This window comes from Lampris incognitus, chromosome 2 (assembly GCF_029633865.1).
Source record: "Lampris incognitus isolate fLamInc1 chromosome 2, fLamInc1.hap2, whole genome shotgun sequence".
Classification (NCBI taxonomy): Eukaryota; Metazoa; Chordata; class Actinopteri; order Lampriformes; family Lampridae; genus Lampris; species Lampris incognitus.
The window spans coordinates 36,012,215-36,034,578 of record NC_079212.1 but is presented as its reverse complement, the minus strand read 5'-3'; the positions used below and the strand labels follow the sequence as shown (position 1 = coordinate 36,034,578).

The following is a 22,364-nucleotide window of genomic DNA, read 5'->3' as shown; positions in this document are numbered from 1 at the left end:
CAGCAGCATCTAATGTTCTAGGAAGTGGGCACGATTGCTAACGATGACTGGTGGATCACTGTTACTCACTTTGCAAAAGCCTCAGTTAGGTAAATGTTATTGATAATGATGATGATGATCTCTGTTTTTTTTTTTTTTTTTTTTTCCTGTCAGACACGGTTGTCGTTAGGAATGAAGCTGATGTTTCCAAGACCATCAGTACAAAAACAGCCCAAAGTAAGAAAAAACAGACTAAAAGTGGGGTCTTGTCAACAGAGATGGGTGTTTTCAATTATTCAACAGTTAATAAAAAAAAATTAGTACTGTTATTTAGTACTTTTGCATTTAGTACTGTTACAGATCAAATACACAAAGATATCATGTCATATAGAAATTTAGTTGTGGCGGTAAGTTGAAATTGATTCGTAGGATAAACCCCTAGAGATGAAAATTTTCATTTTTGAGGTGATCAGATGCACATAAATAGTAGTAGTAGCAATGTAGACTCACAATCCAAAGGAATTGAATCAAGTGCAACTGGAGTTGGTTATAACTATGACCTGGATGAATGAGAACATTCACAGACATAGACTCACAATGTTGTGAACAGCACTATCTGCAACCCATATATTCTCTGCTCACCATGGAGAACCATTATCTTTTTAAATGTTAGCTAGCACGAGTACCTGGTGATACAGAATGTGGGAACTGAACTTAAGATACAGGGTATGTTAATTGCACATGATTTAAAAAACAATATCTCAAGGGAGAGTGGTTCGTCATTCCGCGTGTAGTGTTTTAAACTGAATGGAGACAGAGTAGGAGAGGAGAGCAGAGAAAGCTCAGAGACCAGAGGAATTAACCGCCTGACCCTCTGAGAGTGAACATTTGTATTTTATTTTTTTGACAAGCCTTGTTGGAGAATGTGCTTGCGTCATTGTGAGCAAATTGGGTGTTCTGACTTTTTAGCTTATCTGAAAAGTGAAAATATACTTGTACACATAAAGCTACACTGAGATGTGTAAAAGTGTTTTTGTGCATACATTTTACATTTTGACATGTTCTCATTTAGCAGACATCTTGGAGCACTGAATAGTAATCATACCCAAGAGGGTGTGTCTGCAAAAGTAGAAAGTTACACAAATAATATCAGATTCAAATGACAAATTGACTAGACATAGTCAGTATAACAGTCGTGGTTAGACACCAGAGGCCTCATTTATAAAGGTTGCTATGCTCAAAAAAGTTGCGTAAACGGGGGTGAAATGTGTGTACCCATCTTTCACCCCAAATTTCGGGATTTATAGACAAATTCTATGCAGAGAAAGGTGCCCATTTGTATGCATCCTTTCACTCGTGTAGAGCTTACGCAATGTTTTTCAGACATGGGAATCAGCGAAGCCTGATGGTGAGATCACGAAATAAAGCTCAGCCCTAAGATGAAAAAAAAAAACACAGATGAAACCCCCATCACCTGTCACTTAGTATTACTGGTTTTATAGGGTGATCCATCCAAGGATACTCGACCTGATGATGATGATAATGATGATGATAAGGTGATATTGAAATTAGTCTCACTGATTGGCACAAGGGCTATAAATAGTGCTCATGGTGACTTGTGTAATGTGAAATTATTGCTGCTTTGGTATTGTTTGAAGACTTGGCCAAAAGAAGATTTAGACATAGAACCCTTCGACAGAAGGATACCAGCAAGAGTTAAAGGGAAGGTTTACAAGGTGGTATTGAGACCAGCTATGTTATATGGTTTGGAGGTGGTGGCACTGACGAAAAAACAGGAGGCAGAGCTGGAGGTGGCAGAGTTGAAGATGGATTTTCGTTGGGAGTGACAAAGAAGGATAGGATTAGGAATTATTATATAAGGGGGACAGCTCAGGTTGGAGGGTTTGGAGACAAAGCAAGAGAGGCAAAATTGAAATGGTTTGGACATATGTGGAGGAGAGATGCTGGGTATATTGGGAGAAGGATGCTGAATATGGAGCTGCCAGGGAAGAGGAAAAGAGGAAGGCCAAAGAGGAGGTTTATGTATGTGGTTAGGGAGGACATACTGGTGGCTAGCATGACAGAGGAAGATGCGGAGGACAGAAAGAGATGGAAATGGATGATCCGCTGTGGCGACCGCTAACGGGAGCAGCCAAAAGTGGTTGTAGTATTAGTAGTAATAGTAGTAATAGTAGTAGTAGTGATGACAGCGACAGTCGTTGTGAAATATTGTACATGGTCAAAGATCTTTATCTTACGTTGCATGATCCTTTTGTTGATTTGGATTGCCTGTTCGTAATAGCTGATGTTAGGATAAGGATATGGATGGAATGAATTATGGGGAAGAGATGTTGCACATTTTGAACATGTGGATCTGTGCAGACTATTGTGCATAAGCCTATCTGTTGTGAAGTTTTTGCTCTCTCTCTCGCTCTCTCTGCCCTCTCTCACTAGCGCTGTCGCCCTGTCTGTCCCTTTGTTTCTCTTACACTAACAATGCACTGAAATGTTATAGGATATAGCCTATTGGGAGAGTGTAGTAACGGGGACTGGTATCAGAGGTGGAAAAACCCGGTCCAGAAAGTAAAAACCCTAACTGTGTCTTTACTCCACCCATGTACTAAACCATCAGATTGCACTGACTAGTTTCCCAAATTAGCTGGTTTAATACATGGATGGAGTAAAGACATGGTTAGGGTTTTTACTTTCTGGACCGGGTTTTTCCACCTCTGACTGGTATGGAGTAATTGTTTAAGTTTGGTAATCCTGTTTTACAATCTTGATTTTGAAGGATCCTCTTAAAGTCTGTTGTGCACTCTCACCTGCTGATACATATGAAATACTCATTGGTGTGTGCATCCCCATCTTTGACTGCCTACCTGGCCCGAGATCTCACGGCAGGTTACCGACTGTGGGTGAGCAGGCCCACATCAAAGTGTAATTTGCAGCAATGTCCTGCTTTCCAAATGTAATCGGAGTATTGACTACACCCGGGTTGTGATAAAAGCATCAAATGAGAACGACATTGCGTTTGTCAATCTCAAGCATTACTATTCAATAAAAGTTCAAATCATTTGTACCGCTGACATTGTACCAGATGACATGGACCAGGATCATCCTATAAATGAAGAACAAGCTCCTCCAGCGATTGCATTAAGAGAATTTTAAATCAAATTGAACAAGTGATGCACTGTCTATGAACAGACCGGCCAGATGGTACAGTTTTGTTTTTTTTACAGTTCTTTTAATACAGAACACATTTCACGAAGTACATTTTTTGCTTCAGCAGCAGTTCGCAATGTGGAACACTGTTCACTACTGCCGTCACGTTACCATTCGAGCTGTTTCCTTTTGTTTGAAATGCCTCTACTGAGGCCTCCAAACAGTACACCTTTAAGGTGCTCAACCTCGGTGATGAGCACCTTGATCTCGCACTCCGCAAATTTCGCAATCTTTTTTTCCCCCCTTTTTCTCCCCAATTGTATCCAGCCAATCACTCCGCTCTCCGAGCTGTCGCGGTTGCTGCTCCACTCCCTCTGCCGATCCGGGGAGGGCTGCAGACTACCACATGCCTCCTCCGATACATGTGGAGTCACCAGCCGCTTCTTTTTACCTGATAGTGAGGCATTTCGCCAGGGGGACATAGCACATGGGAGGATCACGCTATTCCCCCCAGTTCCCCCTCCCCACTGAACAGGCGCCCGGCTGACCAGTGGAGGTGCTAGTGCAGCAACCAGGACACACACCCACATCCAGCTTCCCACCTGCAGACACAGCCAATTCTGTCTGTAGGGACGGCTGGCCAAGCTGGAGGCAACACAGGGATTTGAACCGGCAATCTCCATGTTAGTAGGCAACAGAATAGACCACTACGCTACCCGGATGCCCGCCATCTTTCTTAAAGCCGATGTCTCCATCTTTCCCTCAATGATAGTCCAACAAAGTCTCCTTAGAAATGGTAGCATATTCATGAGCTATTTAGCATTGGCCATTTATAGATGATTGTTGGATGACACATGGAAGGAGTACACGCATGCACAACTCAACGCACGTTGGTATTTATGAGAAGCCTGCGTACAAGTGTGCGCCGCACGGTTTTATAGATGTGAATATTTTCATGCGTATGTATATTCTAATGTTTGTGTGTACACAATGTTTTAGGATGGCATCTATGCTGAGTTTTATAAATGAGGCCCAAAGGTATGGATTAAGATAGACCTGGAAAAGTAAGGTTTTCAGACCCTTTATGAATAAAGTACATTTCAGTGTACACCAGTTTAATGGAAAAAATACAGAAAGAATAAATACCAATGGAAAAAATACAGAAAGAATAAATGCCAATGGATTATCTTCAGTGTTGTTTTAAAATGAGGTTTCTCTTCCAGCTCCTTCCACTCATAAGTCAACGAGTATAGTCATAGATGACAGTGATGATGAAGATGATGATGTTGTTTGGACCTTGACAACATACACAGCGTTTCCATCGGTAAAACCAGATATTCTGAAACATAATTATCTCTGTTTACATTAATTCACATCAATTAATGAAATAACAAAAATGTTTATGGTGGCAAGCAATGTGTGGTCTTCTAACTGCTCCTTCTGTCTGCACGTGTCCCCCGCAGGTGTCCAGAGTCAAGTTTTCATGTGCAACTTCCACCCCTAACACAACGCCTAGGCCAGCACTGTCAAATAAGGTTAACACCCTGAACACATTCAGCAAAAACTCAACTCTTTTCAATAAAACTACACATTTTGTACTTTAAAATGCAATACAACATGCTTTACATTAGGTGAAAGTGTACAGAAAAAAAGAAGGTAATGGTGATAGACCAAAACAGACCTACAAAAATGTGGTGGGGTGACGAGGGATGCGACCCCCCCACACACACACACACAAAGTGTTTCTATGAGTGCATCTAAAAATACGTGCTATTGTAAAGGTTACGCTGACCAAGTGTGTCTGCTCCTGAAGCTGTGTCTTGAGTCCACGTACTTCACATACAGAGGGTAGTAGTATAGGCAGAGGCATGGGTGCGCTATGGGTTCCCCAGTCTCACCACCTATAGTAGCCAACTTTTACATGGAGGACGTGGAAAAGAGGGCTCTGATGTCCTATCCAGGGACACTGCCTAGCCATTGGTTCATATTTGTGGACGACGACTGGGTAGAAATGAAATCTCAGGACATACCACATTTCATTGGCCACATTAAGTCTGTGGACAACCACACCAAGTTCACCAGGGAGGATGTGAAAAATGACAGGTTAGCCTTCTTAGTCTGTGAAATTGCAGTTGGTGATGGGGGACATTTGATTGTTGATGTTTACCGTTGTGACAAAGTGTGTGAGAACACACCATGTGTCCCATCATCTATCTCAATTGTAACCAGGTGTTGGCTTTCTCTGCCACAGTGGTGCAGCCTGAACTCAGGTGCTGCTGATCAACTCCAAGGGATGATTTAAGCAGTAGCCTTGGAGTTATTAGGGGCTGTAGGACGTTAGAGTGTAGATGTGTGCGCATGATGTTAATTTCAGTTCAGTTGTTCTACACGTTGTAAGAAAATAATTTTTATGGAAACGGTTTTGAGTCTGCCTCCTACATTTTAGCCACTCAGGCACGGCTTCCCCACAACGGTACACCAACACATACTGATCAGTACTTAAGGTTTGACTCTCATCATCCATCTCCACTCCTGTTGGCGTCCTCTTTGGCATGACAAAGCTGCCTGAGTTTATCAAAGAAGTTTGAATCAGTTCATCTGGATACTATGTTTATTGACAGATACGTTTTGTCACTCAACTAAGTGACATCTTCAGTCTAAACTGACTGCAGGTATCCCCACCCTTATAAACAATACAGTTGCATAACGACCGAAACCAACGACCAATTTCATATGCAAATATGTGTGTGACCATTAACTAGAGTTTCAATGGCCATGTGTACTATTCACAGCATTGTAAGATGGCGGCAGATGTACTCTTAGGCCCCCACCTCGGTTCAAGGATGGCCATTACCTCTTACCATAGATGGCCTCTGACTCCCCGTTCAAACCAGCGTTCCTCCCTATCAAGGATGTGCACATCCTCATCCTTGAAAGAGTGGCCACTGGGACTTCCGGTCTAGCTGGCCAGGTGATCGCAGCATAAAGCGATAGGTTCCTGACAGCAAGATTTAAAGGTTGCCCGATATAACTCGATTTTTCTCAGAAACGTGTTAAAGCAAGTGTAGTAGATACAGCGGGCGAATGAAAATGCCTAAAAAGGGGAATAAATGTCTCACACAAAGTAAAGAACACGAGGAAGAAGAGGAGGACAAACTTTCACAAGCTAGTAGCAATATAGAGGACGATATACAGCCGGTCATGGACTTGGAGCCGAACCACGAGGCTAACCCAGGCTTGATCCTGAAAGAGCTACTTGATTTCAGAAAGGACTGCATTCAGCAATTAAATGAGATAAGAGAGGATATTAATAAAATTTACAAAAGGGTGGAAGAAGCAGAGGAGTGAATCAACACAGCTGAGATTCGAATCCAATCATCGAAGGATGTTTTGTTGGAGCTGATGGAGCTCCATATGCAAATGTAGGCTAAAATGACTGATTTAGAGGGGCGTTAGTGACACAACAATGTCAGAATATATGGAGTAAAAGAATTGAGTTGGGGAAAGCATGACAACAATGACTACCTTCGTGGAAGATTATTTAATGAAAGGTTTGGAGCTCCCCTCTTCTAAATCACTAAATATTGAGAGAGCGCACCAGTCACTCGCTGCGAACCTACCGACTGAAGCCCCACCAAAATCAATAGGGATCCTCGCTGCCTACGTCACGAAATTTTTACACAATGCAGCTTGGGATCGAAAAATGGACAGACAAGCCAAACAACCACTGGCAACACACCTTGCTTTCATAGTTTCAACACAAGAATGAGCGAACTAGAAGAATTTCATCGTTTTAATCCCGTGATTGTTTTTCAGCAATTTGGAAGTTTTCTGGCAAATAGGCACCAGAACATATTGTAGCGAATTTGGGGGGCAGTCCGGGAACCGCCACTGCTGGGACATGAACCCGTGTCTCCCACACCACAGGCGACAACGTTAACCGGTTGACTAAAGGGTCTGACCCATTAGCCAAGGGCTAGCGCGTCTATTTATCTGTAACACTACCCCCTCCTTTGGGAAGCATATCAGCTCCCTCACACCTCTGGGCGCACGCGCTTCCTATGGCTTCACGGTCTCACCATCCCACTTCTGACACCAATGCAGCGAACTCAGGGGGGCAGCCGAGAACCGCCACAGCCGGGATGCGACCTCGTGTATTCCGCACTGCGGGCGACTACGTTAACCAGTCGACTAAAGGGTCTGACCCATTAGCCAAGAGCTAACATGTCTACTTATTCGTGTCCGTTACACTACACCCCCCCTCCATCGGGAAACGCTCCCTCATGCCTCTGGGTGCACACGCCTCTGATGGCCTCACGCTCTCACCATCCCACTTCTGACACCAATGTAGCGAATTCGGGGGGCAGTCCGAGAACCGCCGCTGCCAGGACGCGAACCCATATTCCCACACCACGGGCGACAACGTTAACCGGTCAACTAAAGGGTCCGACCCGTTAGCCAAGGGCTAGCGTGACTATTTATCTGTGCACATTACAATATGAATGCAAGTGTTTCACTTAAGCCATACATGTGGGCAGTGGTTTTAACGTTGAAGCCCCTCCGCAGCCTTATCGGGGTGATGAATACCTGCTCCTTAACTGATATATTTTGTGGGGCACCAAATCCTTCCTGTCTTTGTCGCCATTTTCTTTTCCATTCCAGTAATTCAGTTCATACTTAGCCTGTCCAAGGAAACTGAACAGTACATTAAATTGTAAGGAATCAAGTCCAGTAAAATATTTAAATTTCTTGTCATCTGCAATTATGCAATTGCACGACATCAAATTAACTTTGCTGGAACTAGAGGATTTTGCATTTGTTCCTTCTGTTATGAACTGATTTCTGTATACCATACTTTCAACTTTGGCTCCAAGAGTATACTTGCAATAGATGGTCTGTGTAGATTTATCCTGAAAGGGATAGCGGGCATCGTCCTCACCATCGTCAGCCCCGACTAACACGAAATTAGATTCTTCAATTTGCAATCCTTCTGTTGAAACACAGCCAGTAGTAATTACTTCAGGCTCAAGTCCTTCTTTTTACTTTAGAAGGGCCCACAATACGGCTTTCTCGGGCTTGCTTCATTCTTAGTCATTTTGTTGCATGACGAGCACGGCCCTCCATTTCTTTCTCGGTAAGAGTGGCAAGAATAGGGTCAGGATTGTCCTCTGTAAGACCCTTCCCCCCGAAGAAATGTAAACTGTCCGAAAGACGACAGAAATCTTTCCTTCCATGTGCATAAAGCCACCTTTTTGCTTTTTCTTTCTTCTCCTGTTCGCGTTTCTTTTCCCACTCTGTTAGGCCATCTTTCACAGTTCCTGGCTTTGGAAATCTCAAAAATTCTGTTCCTTCAGGCAGCCTTTCTTTATATCGTGAATCTGATCTACAAGTTCCCCAGCAGCAATGCATTGTGGCACTTTTTCTAGATTGTTTGGCTCTCTCTATGACAAGGTTACCAGCCATCGTAAACACAAATCTTCTACAAGACCACTTTCAGTCACTACGAAACTAAGAGCAGTTTGTCCGTAAATCAATCCCATGATTCAATGCACGCTCAATCCTGTTCTATTTTTAGAATCGCAGTGGAGCCCTGTTGTGGTCAAGTTTTCAAGCTACAGAATGGCGGAGGATGTGCTTAAAAGAGCTTGGCAGAAAAAAGGATTTGATTTTCAAGGAAAAAAGGTATATTTGGACCATGACTATGCTCTGGAGATGCTGAGGAGGTGGAAGGAAAGCGCAGAAGCAAAAGCTGTGCTCAAGGAAAGAAAAATAAGATTCCAGACCCCATTCCCGGCCAGACAGAGAGAGCTTTATGAGGATGGCACAGTGGTGTACACATGGCAGAGGAGGCAACAGCGGACATGGCAGAGAGGGGGATACCTGTGACTGTTCTGAAAAATCCAACTTCCCTTTTGGAACATATCAACCAGCTGACTTGGCGATTCATCGGAAAGCAAGGAAACCAGGATAATACAAGCTCCAGGTGAGGCTTCAGGGAGCAGCTCCAGGCATTCCAGCGTTGGGACACTTAAGTACTTATGCTACAACAGAAATATGTGTATGTATGTGTGTATGTGTATGTGTACATGTATGTGTGTATATGTATGTGTGTGTATGTATATAAATGAATGTGTATGTGTGTGCATGTGCATATGTGTGTATATATGTATGTGTATGTGTGTGTGTGCATATATGTATATATTTTTTTTCCTACATCTATCTATCTATCTCTCTTTCTGTCTCTCTCTCTCTCTCTCTCTCTCTCTCTCTCTCTCACTCTCTCTCTCTATATATATATATATATATGTGTATATATGTGTATATAAAATCTCCTAAGAATTTGAAACAGTGCCGAGACTAATGATACAAGACAGCTTATATTATCAAACTTATTTCCCAATATGCCAATACGTTTCTGAACCTATGAGGAGGATAATGTTAAGGGCATATAAAGGATAGATTTATGGACCTATCCATCAGCTTAAAGGCTGAAGAGGGCCCTCTTTCACTGCTAGGAGGAAGAGACTTTCCCTCCATACTCGCATTCCATCAGAGTCAAAAGTCCTTAAGAGAGCCTTAATATTGGAAATCAATGTTGTTACTTGTGATTTGTTTCATTATTTTGTTACTGTGTTAATGGTTAATGATTATGTTTGTCCTACCATTCTTTGTAGCACCAGGGTGTAAGATATGATTTAAATATAAGACTATTGGGAGCAGGAAATATACTTGGAGACACAATGTAAAGTATTAAGGCAATTAAAGTACTACTTACTACTACTTATAATGTAAATGGTTTGGGAAATCCAATTAAGAGGAACAAAGTTCTGTCAAAATTAAAGAGGGAGGGAGTAGAAGTAGCCCTCCTACAAGAGACTCATATAACAATACCAGAACACGAAAACTTAAGAGATCGAGATTTAATCAATATTCATCTTCCTGTAGTCAAGGTTCTAATTAAACTTGGAGTGCACATATGAAAGAAAGATACTGAGGAGAGATTTGTACTTGTCCGGGGATACCTGCAGGGTGTTTCAGTTACTTTTCTGAATGTTTATGTCCCTCCAGGATCTGAATGGAAATTTTACAAACAAATGTTTGAATTACAAATCTCGGCGGCTCAGGGTATCCTAATTTGTGGGGGGGACTTTAATGTTAGACTTCACCAGATCCTAGCTACATCGAAACGTCACTATACAGGGGAGGAAAAAAAAACTACAAAAAAAAACATAAAATTAATGATGGGGCAGCTGGGACTCTCAAACGTATAGAGGGATCTAAACCGACAAAGAGAGACTTTACCTTTTTTTCTCACCGGCATTCTGTCTACTCTAGACTTGACTATTTCTGTATGTTTCAAAGAGATTTATATAGGATGATAAACTGCAATATTGGGACCATGGACTTGTCAGATCACACCCCAATATCTATGGATGTAACATTAGGTTCTGAAAAGAAGAGCATTGTCTGGAGGTTAAACACAGGGATTCTGAATCATATGAGGCAGGTTTTATTTAGCAAAGGCTAAATAAAACCTGTCTGATCAAGACAACAAGACAACATTTACCGAATGTTACATGTAGTTGAACATATAGCTAAAAATAAACTACAGGCAGTACTATTGAGTCTTGATGCAGAAAAAGCTTTTGATCGGGTCAATCGAGAATTTTTATATACAGTACCACAGAAATTTGGATTTCACCAGACTTTTATTAAAACAATTCACGCATTGTATAATAGCCCAAGGGCGAGAATAAAAATAATTGGAACCATATCAAATTCTTTCGGCCTGAAAAGAGGGACAAAACAGGGCTGCCCAGCAAGTCCATTGCTGTTTGCAATATTTATTGAAGCATTAAGCCAGGGGATCATTCAGGGAAAAAAATATTACAGGTATAAAAATGCTAGGTCAAGAGCATACAATTTCCCGATTTGCAGACGTCATTTTAATTTACTTGTCAAACCAAGAGAGCTCAGTTTTGAAATTATTGTCACTCTTGGATAACTTTGGTTCTGTCTCAGGTTATAAATTGAATATTCCCAAGACTCAAATATTAAGTTTCTATTACAGGCTTAGCCAGATCATAAACTCTAAAATCCAACTAAATTGGGAGTTGGGTCACGTGAGATATCTAGGACTAAGCATCCCAAAAGAATTAACAAAGTTGTATGCCTTAAACTTTTATTTGTTAAGTCATAAAATAAAGGAGGACATAAAAAGATGGAATTTAATTCCAATATTATGTTTTGAGTTTGAACATTTTGATAATTGAAAACGAAAATTACAGATTAATTACAGAGAATTAAAATAAATTACACAGATCGGCAATAGAACATCCATGTCAACATCCATTTTGTGTGGGTGTGTGTGTTCATCACTCATCTGGGTGACCTCTTCGGTCTCCGCTGACTGCAGGTAACCCCACCCTTGTGAATGATACAATGACGTAGCGGGTGAAACCGCGATTGGTTTCATGTGCAGATTGCGTTAAGTAGCATTTCAATGGCAGTGTGTAATATTCATCTATGTGAAGACGGAACGACCATCCCTGAATTGGGGGGGGGGGGGCCTAAGAGTACATCTGTCACCGTCTTACAATGCTGTAATTGCAACTATTCCCCAATCCTCAGTGAATAGTACACATGGCCACTGAAACACAAGTTAATGCGCACGACAATTTGCATGTGAACTGGTTGTTGGTTTTGGTCGTTGTGCCACTCTATTGTTTGTGGGAGTGGGGATGCCTGCGGTCGGTTGGGACTGGGGAGGTCGCTTGGATGGGTGGTGGACACACACACACACAGTGACTCTCATATACTGATATACTCTCATATACTCTCATACTGGCTCTCCATCCATCCAAGTTTGTGCACTTCATCACCTCTTGTATGATATTATCAGTGATGAAGAGCTCCCATGCATCTTTTGGTGAGACATGCAGGCTATGGCCGACTTCTCAGGATATTGTAGCTTTATGAAGAAACCACAATCTGACAGTGCTTATTTCATGCGCTTAATGAACTTGTGCTGTAGTCTGAGGACTCCTTATTTTGTAACCCTTTCAAATCAAAGGATTCATTGACCTGTAGCCCAAGATTGTTTTGAAGGTCAAATCCCACCTAAACGCTGTTTACCCACATATTCATTTGTAGAATAGTCAACTCACATTTTTAATCTGACATAGATCTTTATGATAGATATCCATATTACACATTGAAGAGTCATGTTACTCATATTAAACTGACATTAGCTATTTGGTTACATGATCTTTCAAAGTACAAGGAAACACAAATTAATGCCTCAATGATATTTAAAATTTTGTTTAAATAGGTCATGTTTATGTTTTGATTTACCTTGAAAATGGGTAGGGCACAGATAATCAATGTATTTATTTTATACTACATCACAGCCCATACACACACACACACATATGAAATTATTATGTTATCAAATCAATCAAATTGTAAAGTCCGTGTGTTTGTGTCAGCCCTGTGATAGCCTGGCGGCCTGCCCAGGGTGTCGCCCTGCCTGCCACCCAATGACTGCTGAGATAGGCTCCAGCATCCCCGCGACCCTGACAGCAGGATAAGTGGTTTGGATAATGGATGGATGGATGGAATAGAGTCGGTAAAAATGAATATCTTGCCTAGGGTATTATATTTGTTTTAAACTCCTCCATCTGAAATAACTGACAAACAATTCAGTGAATGGGGAAAATTAATATCGCGGTACATTTGGCAAGGGAAAAAACCAAGGATAAGATTTAAAACTCTTCAGCTGGTGAAGAACAAAGGAGGACTTGTACTCCCCTGCCTAAAGGACAATTATAGATCAGCCCAATTGAGGATTTTGTTTTGTTGGTGCAATTCTGATTACCAAGTGAGATGGAAAGAAATTGAAGAAAACATGCCCGTGGCAGTTCATATTTAGGCATGGATAGGGGATAAAAGACTAATTAAAAACTTAATGAAAATAGGTAATCAGTGGATTAACTTAAAACAAGGCTAAATACTATCACTAAGAATGGATAATTTGAAGAGGTAAGAATTTTGAGATGGTGCTCTCTCAACCTTGACTTTACCCCAAACAAATTAAATGCACGTTGTAAAGGATGGGCTAATCAGGGCCTCTCCTCATACTGTACCTTTGTTAATCAGGGGATGCTGAGCAACTTTGAGACATTGAAAAGACTACACAGGTTAAATAATAGTGACTTTTATAGATTTCTTCAGGTACGCCATCACATTAACGGTTTTATTTTAGATAGTCAAAAGGCGTTTGAAATAACTTATTGAAAGTTTTTGTTAGTGCCTATAGGATGGATTCAGGGCTTAAAATGATCTTTAGGCTAAACAGGGGACTTCAGGAGATTAAGACAGCAAGCACCACTTACATATAACAAAAATGGGAAAGGGAAACTAACAGTTCCATTCCAGAGGAAGTTTGGACAATATATTGTGAATCTCAATGGAGGATAACAAGCTCAACCTCATGGAGAGTGTTTGGCTGGAAGAGTCTTAGTAGATATTTTATTACACCTGTTCAGACATCTCACCACTCAGGCTCTTCCAGCTGCTGGAGAAATTGTAGCTCTCAGGACACCAGCCACTACCACTTGTTTTGGGCCTACCCAAAATTAAATATGTTTTGGCGTAAGATTTATATAGAATTAGTGACTTTATTTGGGACAAAAATTACTTTTAATTGGGATGAACTCCTCTTTGGTCTATTACATGCAACACCCACAAACATTAATACAAGTTACTTATTTGGAATATTGAGTGTAACTGCTAGAAAAGCAATTGCAAAGAAATGGCTTAAGCCAGACACCCCATCTATAGAGGACTGGTGTGATATAATTCATGACATTTTTGTGATGGAAAGAATCACCTTCTCCATGAGGCTTGAGGAAACTAAATTTGAGGAAATTTGGGAGAAGTGGAAATTGTATATTTCCCCAAAATGCCATTCTTTTGTTTAAATTGGTTTATGCAAGTATGGTTTTTGTACATTTTATTTATTTATTTTTGTTTTATCTCAAATGGAAAAACACCCCATGTTCTATTTTTGTGTTCTGTAATTACTCTGTAAAATGCAGAACAGATGGGTCACTTTGTAAAAGTATCTATGTAAAGATGATTATGTAAAAATGGTGTTAATATGGGATTCCAAATAAAAAAATTCAAAACAAAAGGAAAAGTGGCCACTGGCCTGTAGATGGGTGTAGACTGCAGAGTCCTGCCCTGACGTGTTAGCTCTCCTGTGTTGTGCCATTCTCTTGGCCAGTGTCTGTTTAGTTTCCCCAATGTACAAGTCACAGCAATCCTCCTGGCACTTAACCATGTACACTATATTGTTCTGTTTGTGCCAGGGGACCCGATCCTTGGGGTTGACCAATTTCTGGCGCAGCGTGTTTTAGGGTTTGAAAGCAACTGAGACGCGGCGTTTGGAAAATATGTGTCTCAAGTTTTCCAACACTCCCACCACATACGGAATCACCACTGGTTTATGCTTGGGCAGCTGTTATCCTCCTCTCTTCAATTGGCTAGTGCACTGTTTGGGTGTCCCCCTGGCTTTGACAAATGCCCAGTTAGGATAATCACACGTAACCAAGGCCTGTTTAATGTGGGATTTTTCCCCTTCCTTGGCCACTGTGTCGGTGAGGACATTGCCAGTTGGTGGTACAGAATCCTGATGACTCCTAGTTTGTGCTCCAGTGGATGATGAGAGTCTTAAGTACTGATCAGTATGTGTTGGTTTATGGTAAACATCAACAATCAAATGTCCCCATCACCAATTGCAATTTCACAGTCTAAGAAGGCAAACCTGTCATTGAAACTGTAGTTAATGGTCACACCCATATTTGCATATGAAACTTGTCATTGGTTTCGATCGTTATGCATGTGTCGCCATCTTACAATGCTGTGATTGCAAATATTCCCAAATCCTCTGTGACTAGTACACATGGCCACTGAAACTTAAGTTAATGGTTGCACCGATATTTGCATATGAAACTGATCACTGGTTTCGGTCGTTATGCCACTGTATTGTTTATAAGGGTGGGGATACCTGCAGTCAGTTTAGACTGAAGATGTCACTTAGTTGAGTGATAAAACATATCTGTCAGTAAACGTTGTGTCCAAATGAACTGATTCAGCCTTCTTTGCTCTTCTTACCTGGTTTATTGAGCATGCATCAAGACATTTTGACTGAGTTTGGCTGAGAACCAGGGCCTATTGTTGTCAAAGGTACAGAAGGTTTTGGTGGGCATACCCATGTCCTCACAAAAGCTGATGTAAGATGTCACAGTGTCAGTAAGTTCATCCAGGTCTGTAGATGCAGCCTCAAAAACACTGCAGTCAGTGCAGGCCTGGAGCTCCAGTTCTGACTCATTGGTCCATTTCCTCACAGTTTTAACCACAGGCTTTACAGATGTTAGTTTCTGCCTGTAGGTTGGAATAAGATGAATCAGACAGTGATCAGAGAGGCCCAGGGCTGCATGGGGGACAAAGCGATAGGTGTCCTTTAAAATTGTGTAGCAATGATCCAGAGTGTTTTTTTGCTCTGATGGGACATTAAACATGCTCTTTGTATTTTGGCAGCTCGTGGCTGAGGTTTGCCCTGTTAAAATTCCCAAGAGTAATGAGTAGGGAGTCTGGATATTTGCACTCCATGTTTGTAATTTGATCAGCCAGGTGTTTTAACGTCTCTTTAACACAGGCCTGGGGTGGGACACCAACCAGAATAAATAATGAAAATTCCCGCAGTGAATAGAATGGTTTACAGTCAATATGGGGATCGCTGGTTCGAATCCCCGTATTACCTCCGGCACTAGCCGGAGGTAATATGGGTGCCCCTATAGGCCATGGCCAATTGTGCCCCTACAGACACAATTGGCCATTTCTGCGGGTGGGAAGCCGGATGTAGGTATGTGTCTTGGTCACTGCACTAGCACCTCCTCTGGTCAGTCGGGACGCCCTTAGGAGGTGGTGAACTGGAGCGAATAGCATGATCCTCCCACGCGCTACATCCCCCTGGTGAAATTCCTCACTCTCAGGTGAAAAGGAGCAGTTGGCGTCTCCACATGTATCGGAGGAGGCATGTGCTAGTCTGCAGCCCTCCTCGGCTCAGCAGAGGGGGTGGAGCAGCGACCAGGATGGCTCGGAAGAGTAGGGTAATTGGGCAAGTACAATTGGAAGAAAAAAAAGGGGGGGGGGTAATGAAAAAGATCTCTAAGTGAAGGCTGCATGATTTCTTCAATACTGTGACATCCGTACACCAATCTTTGTTTATGTAGACGCATATGCCACCACCCCGTTTTTTCCCCCAATAGCGCCGTATCGTGGTCGTGGACCACGGCAGATGAAGTGTACTCTCCATGATATGCTCACTAAGCCAGGTTTCAGTGAGACACAGGGTGGCAGACCTGGAAAAGTCTTGAGTTTTTCCGATTAGGAGTAGCAGTTCATCCATCTTGTTGGCCAGAGAACGGACATTCGCCAGCTGGATTGACGGGTTCTAAATCCCCGCTGTTGCAGTTTAACAAGCGCTTCGGCTTGCTTCCCCCTTTGGGTCTTCATCATAGTCCGCACAGGGCTGTGCCGATCAAGACCTTGGCAAGACTTCCATTAAAATGTTCAGTTAAAGTCGGTAAAAAAGTCTGGTCATTTCAGTAATGCAAATCACAACAACAGACCAGAATAGATGGTGATTACTTTGTTTCATTCAGTGACACTCAGCAAACCCTGCTGTTATTTACTAGTCACATTATGCTTCAGGAAAGCAGAAATATTAGACATACCACCCTCAAGAGGCTTCACTTACACTGCTACTGCGCATTCTTCTATCCATCCTCTGACAGATAATCTGTAGAGTCTTGAGGCTACACAGGGTAAAAGCTGTAAGGATTAACTTTTAACAAAACTTGTGTATTTGAGTTTGTGTGTATGTGTCTTTGTGCATATACATGTAAACTTTTTTGTGTGTATGTGGGTGTACAGAATTGCACAGAGTATGGAGAAGAGGAGATCATCTGGGGTAAGATGGAAGGGAACTACTCCCTGTGGCCAGGCTACATCAGACCCTGGAGGGTAAGACCTCCCCAGCCAGAGTGGAGGTTGGTGGAGTGGTTCGGGATTGATACGTGCTCTCAGGTGAGCTGAGGGATGGGAAGGGATGGTAGAGAGGAAAGTACCTGTTATATCACCATTGTATTTGCCCAGCCATTGTTACCACAGCAAAGAACACACCTACTTAGGGTAGCTGCAATAATATTATCCTCTTATCGCCACTTAGCAGAGGTCTCGGGTGATTTGTTATTTTGATGCTCAATAATGAGATTATTATACCATAATCCATAATAATGTGATATATTCAATTATGGAATGATATGAATTTAAACTCATTGGAAAAATTCATAAGGGTGTAAATTGACTGCCTCTTAGTTTATCAAGATGTGGCTGAAAAGAAGCGTTTCTTTGTGTTTCTGTGGCTTCTGAATTTGATATTGGAATTCCATGTGTCACATAGATCAGAACCGAAGTGGTTTTAAGGTGCAGTCTGAACATAGCCTACATAACTAATTGTGTGTCACTCCGTACCACTGAATTCTCTCATCAGACTTCAGATCGTTAATCAGAACCACTCTGTAGAGCTACGGACTGAGAGTGTCCCAACTCTTAACACTAGAATGACCAAGTTGGTCATTTTGACCGTTTTGGGTTTTCAAAGTTTAATAACTTTGTGGGGGGGAGATACAGACCTGCCACTCCCTGAATCCCCCTAAAATTGCATATATTTGCATTAAATTGAGTTTTAGATCAATTTCACAAAAAAAAAATTATGATAAGATCGACCTAAAACGACCATGAGCGGTCAAAATGACCGCTTGTAATTTGCACGTGATCGTGCGCGTCATGTCACCATTTATGACGTGTGTTGGTCGCATCATTTCCTTCGTGAAGTTCATTGCTCTGTCCTAGAAACACACTAGCGTTCTCCAGTGCAGAGTAATAGTCTAAACTTGATTTGTGATTATTTCCAACATGTCTGGTTACAGACGTCGTTACAGATGCACCATGGCTACCACCAAGACACTGCAGTATTTACAGGCGTTGGGCAGCGGCGATTTTAAATTGTTTGAAAAATAGTATTAAAACTGTTAAAATGTTAATTTTGGTGTCCGTCGTTTCTTAACAGACATACTAACATATGTAGTGCATTATTGTGTTAATTGGGTATTTATCTTGACAGAATATAGAGTTTAAAAACCGGCGGTCATTTTTTTTTTTTTTTTAATTTGTTTCTGATTTTTCCCTTTTTCTCCCAATTTAGTGGCCAATCGATCCTTATTTTAGTTCAAACACCCACCCTCGTACTGCATGCATTCGCCAGCTGCATCTCTCCGGCCGGCAGTCTCGAAGGAGACGCCTCGCCACTTTGATGATAAAGTGACTCCAGGCCGAACCACTGCTTTTTCCGACACACACAGAGACACATTCATGTGACGAACACAAGCCGACTCCGCCCCCCTCCCGAAGACAGCATTGCCAATTATTGCTGCTTCATCGAGTCCGGCCATAGTCGGATCTGACGAGACCGAGGCGCAAACCCCGGCCCCCAGTGGGCAACTAAAAACCGGCGGTCATTTTGACTGCCCATGGTCATTTTACGTAGGAGTGAAATCCCGGTCATTCTAGTATTCTCATGAGTGATTTCAGATCAGTACTTGGGTTCTTTATAGGTAGCTAATGTTGACTGGCTCTCCATTGCTGTATTTTTGGGTCTGATTGTAGGTCAGTGTTGAAGAGCTGCGGCCCTTTGCAGCCTTTGCCCAGTGTTTCTGTGCTAAATCCTTCGCCACCGTGGCCAGTTACAAAGATGCCATCTCCCATGCTCTACAGGTGAGTGTGTATGTGTGTGTGTGTGTGTTTTCATATATACCTATATGTGTGTGTTTCTCCAACAGAGGCATGAATTTTTTAAGTTTTTGGATATCTAAGCAATTAAAACCTTTCCATGATCCTAGATGCAAATGATTAAGTTTGGACTTGCATACTTGAAAAGGTCCACAATATTGCCTAATTGGAAGTGGACTGAAGCCCTTTCATTTCCAGCAAATGTTTTGGGCTAGTGTGCTACCCACAACACTTCACATGGAAGAAGAAGAAGAAGATATACTTTATTAATCTCTGTAGGGAAATTCATCTTCTGCATTTAACCCATCCTAGCTGTGTAGCTAGGAGCAGTGGGCAACCACTGTGCAGTGCCCGGGGACCAACTCCAGCTGGTTTTTTGCCATGCCTCAGTCAGGGCCACAGACAGGAGGTTTAACCCTAACACATGTCTTTGATGGTGCCTTCACACCTGTCATTAATTAATATTCAAAGGCTTATCAAACTTGTACCAAATGATGATGGGGTAACAACTGCAGAGATGCTAGATAGTATGTTGTAATGGTGTTGAAATACATGTACCCTTGATTGCCTAAGCCTAACAATGAATCATATCAGAATCAGAATCATGTTTATTGGCCATGCAGGTTTGCACATACATGGAATTTGACTCCGGTTTCATGGCTCTCTCAGTGTACTTAACATAGAATAACAACATTACAACACAACAATCTTCAGATATATAGCCAAGGATTGACTATATACAGGCAAAATAAGAGGCAATAAAGTGCAATGGTGCAGAGAATATATCAGAGATGCTGAAATAGATGTTAGCAGGTTACTTACATGCCTGAGGTAGATGGACATGACAGCATATCAGTATATGTACAATGTACAGTATATACAAAATGGTTGGATTTATTTGACAGTGTTAAGTGTCTGTGTGCGCTGCTCATTTGTGTATGATGCTGCTTATTTGTGTGTGTTTCTGTGCTTCTGTTTATTTATGTGTTTGTGGGTCTACTAACTTGTGTATGTGTGGGCATGCATCTACTAATTTGTGTGCGTGTGTGCATACGTGTGTGTGTGTGTGTGTGTGTGTGTGTGTGTGTGTGTGTGTGTGTGTGTGTGTGTGTGAGATACCAGGTGGCGGCAAGGCGTTGTAACAAGAAGCTCTCAGAGATTCATGATAATGAGGAGCTTCTGAGAGTGTTGCTGGACTGGGCCTTCGGCGCGTTCGAACCCACAGGACCTGATGGGTTCAAACCAAATGCAGTCTCAACAGGTAGGCACCCACCCAGTGGAACAGAATGAACAGGCGGAAAATTAATTTTCTCCAGACATGGGGGTGGTTTTCCCGTTGTGCTTGGTCCCCTCTCGCTCAGTGGACATAAAGTAAATGCTGGGATATTCGAAGAATTTCACGACTTAAGGGGCTTCATAAACCCATTCAAAACTATGACTATAGTTTAACACTACATTACTTCTAAACTGACAAAATAAGACTCAAAGCACACCGAAGGAACAAATCAAGTAAATATGTCTTCATCTCTGCTTATTACCGTGTATTTGGGTGGTGCTCAGAATTTAGAAGGGTGTGGTTAAGAACCAGTGGTCACCAGTTCAAATCCCAGAAAGGCTTGCAAGACTCAGTTAGGTAAATATTTGAAAATAGACATTTGCAGCAGCTACATTAATAAGTGAGAGTGGACTAAAGCAAATTAATTTTTAACATGACTGGAGAAGCTCTATTCCACAGCATTGATGTGCTACTCACACCATATAAAGGGCGCTATTTTTAGAGAAATGCTTTTGGGGAGAAAAACTGCTGCTAACTGTTATGTAAATCAAAAAATATCCTTAAAGGAATAATCCAAGTCCAAAATGTCATTCAGAAGAGTATTCATATTATCAAAGATGTGACAAAAATCTGATTCAGTCCAATGTATGTATATCATCTGCCCCATGTCTCCAACCAGGCAAGATATGTAAAATGAGGAAACGACTCCTCATGATGGAGACCCCCAGCAGCCCCTGCCCCTTGAGTGTCAAGGAGAGCTTCAACAGCAGTCTGAAACAAGCGTACGTCAGTTTGGAGAAACTGTCCATCAACGTCCTGGACAAATTCTCCGGCAGCCCCAAGACTGCAGAGACATTTGTTGGAGAGATTGCCAAGGAGGCAGGGAGAAAAGAAAAGGTAGCCAGAGGAGAAGGGGAGAAAGAGAAAGTAGAGAAAGTCCATAAGAAGAAAAAGAACAGTCTTGGTGAGCTCAACGGTAACCTGTCGCCAGAGTACCTGCCCCCCCTCAAGAAGAAGCACATTACTAAAGTCTACGCTAAGGCCAAGGACCAGGATTGTGTTTACGTCCAGCCAGACCAAAACCACAGAGGTACTGAATCAACTAACGTGAAATTACTTTGTAGAATTTCAGCAAAAAAATCATTTTATCTGTCCAGTAAGTTCACACATACAAAGAACTTGACTTTTTGGTTTGTCTACAATAAAGTAGTGCAATAGTGATTTTTTTTTTTTTGCTGTTGTGTTAACAGTAATTCAGAGACTTTGCTGCATGTCTTCCTCCCAATAAAGGCAAAAATTGTCCAAAAAAAAAAAACCAAACTACTTGGATAAAAAAAAAAGAAGGGGATTCTTAATATCAAACCAGTCCAGTCATCTCCTTAAGTCAATTTTGATTGTTCAGATATAAGCCTCTAATTGCCAGTTTTTTGTTGTTTTTTTTCCAGAGGAGACCATTGTTAGGATCATGAAAAATAAACTGGATATTGAAGGTGAGCAGGATGTGATTGTATACAGGTTTTCAGTCATGTTGGCATTGTGGTGTATGTAAAGCAGTTTTAATGTAAGATTGATGCCTAGCTATGCTCTGATCTTTTGAATGGGTGGTGTTACATGATGAAATGAGAAATGAGTTTTATTTATTCATTCACTACCCCTGCTCATGTGAATATCATTATCCTGGTAGTCACTCACTTAAGGCCTCCACAAACTTCTGCGATTGTGGCTGTCTTGCATGTTCCATGTAGGTCGCACTGTAATATGGGGGGTGGGGGGTAGGGGTAAAACCTTGATAAACCCCCTTGTCATGCAGTACAAATTGAAGTGAGACTACAGTCACATCGTCGGAATGGTGACGAACAATCTATGACAGCAGACGGCATGCAGACTATGGCCGCTGCAAAAAAAAGGCAACTCGGTCCAGGGGACCGTCGATGTGGTCTTGTGGAAAAAACATGCAGATGCAACACAGAGCGATTTTTTTTCTCAATAAACTCAAAAAGAAAAGACAATGTAGGTTGGCATTTCGCCA

The 22,364-nt window shown here is 41.8% G+C and overlaps 1 protein-coding gene across 1 annotated transcript in view; it reads left to right on the top strand.

Annotated features, from left to right (window-relative positions):
- Positions 1–22,364, top strand: part of dnmt3bb.3 (DNA (cytosine-5-)-methyltransferase beta, duplicate b.3) — a 50,830-nt gene that overhangs the window by 7,198 nt on the left and 21,268 nt on the right. Inside the window, exons 5-9 of the mRNA XM_056299567.1 lie at positions 17,143–17,295; positions 18,937–19,044; positions 20,182–20,320; positions 21,015–21,425; positions 21,781–21,825. Of these exons, the coding sequence (XP_056155542.1) occupies positions 17,143–17,295; positions 18,937–19,044; positions 20,182–20,320; positions 21,015–21,425; positions 21,781–21,825 (856 nt within the window). The remainder of the gene's footprint in view (positions 1–17,142; positions 17,296–18,936; positions 19,045–20,181; positions 20,321–21,014; positions 21,426–21,780; positions 21,826–22,364) is intronic.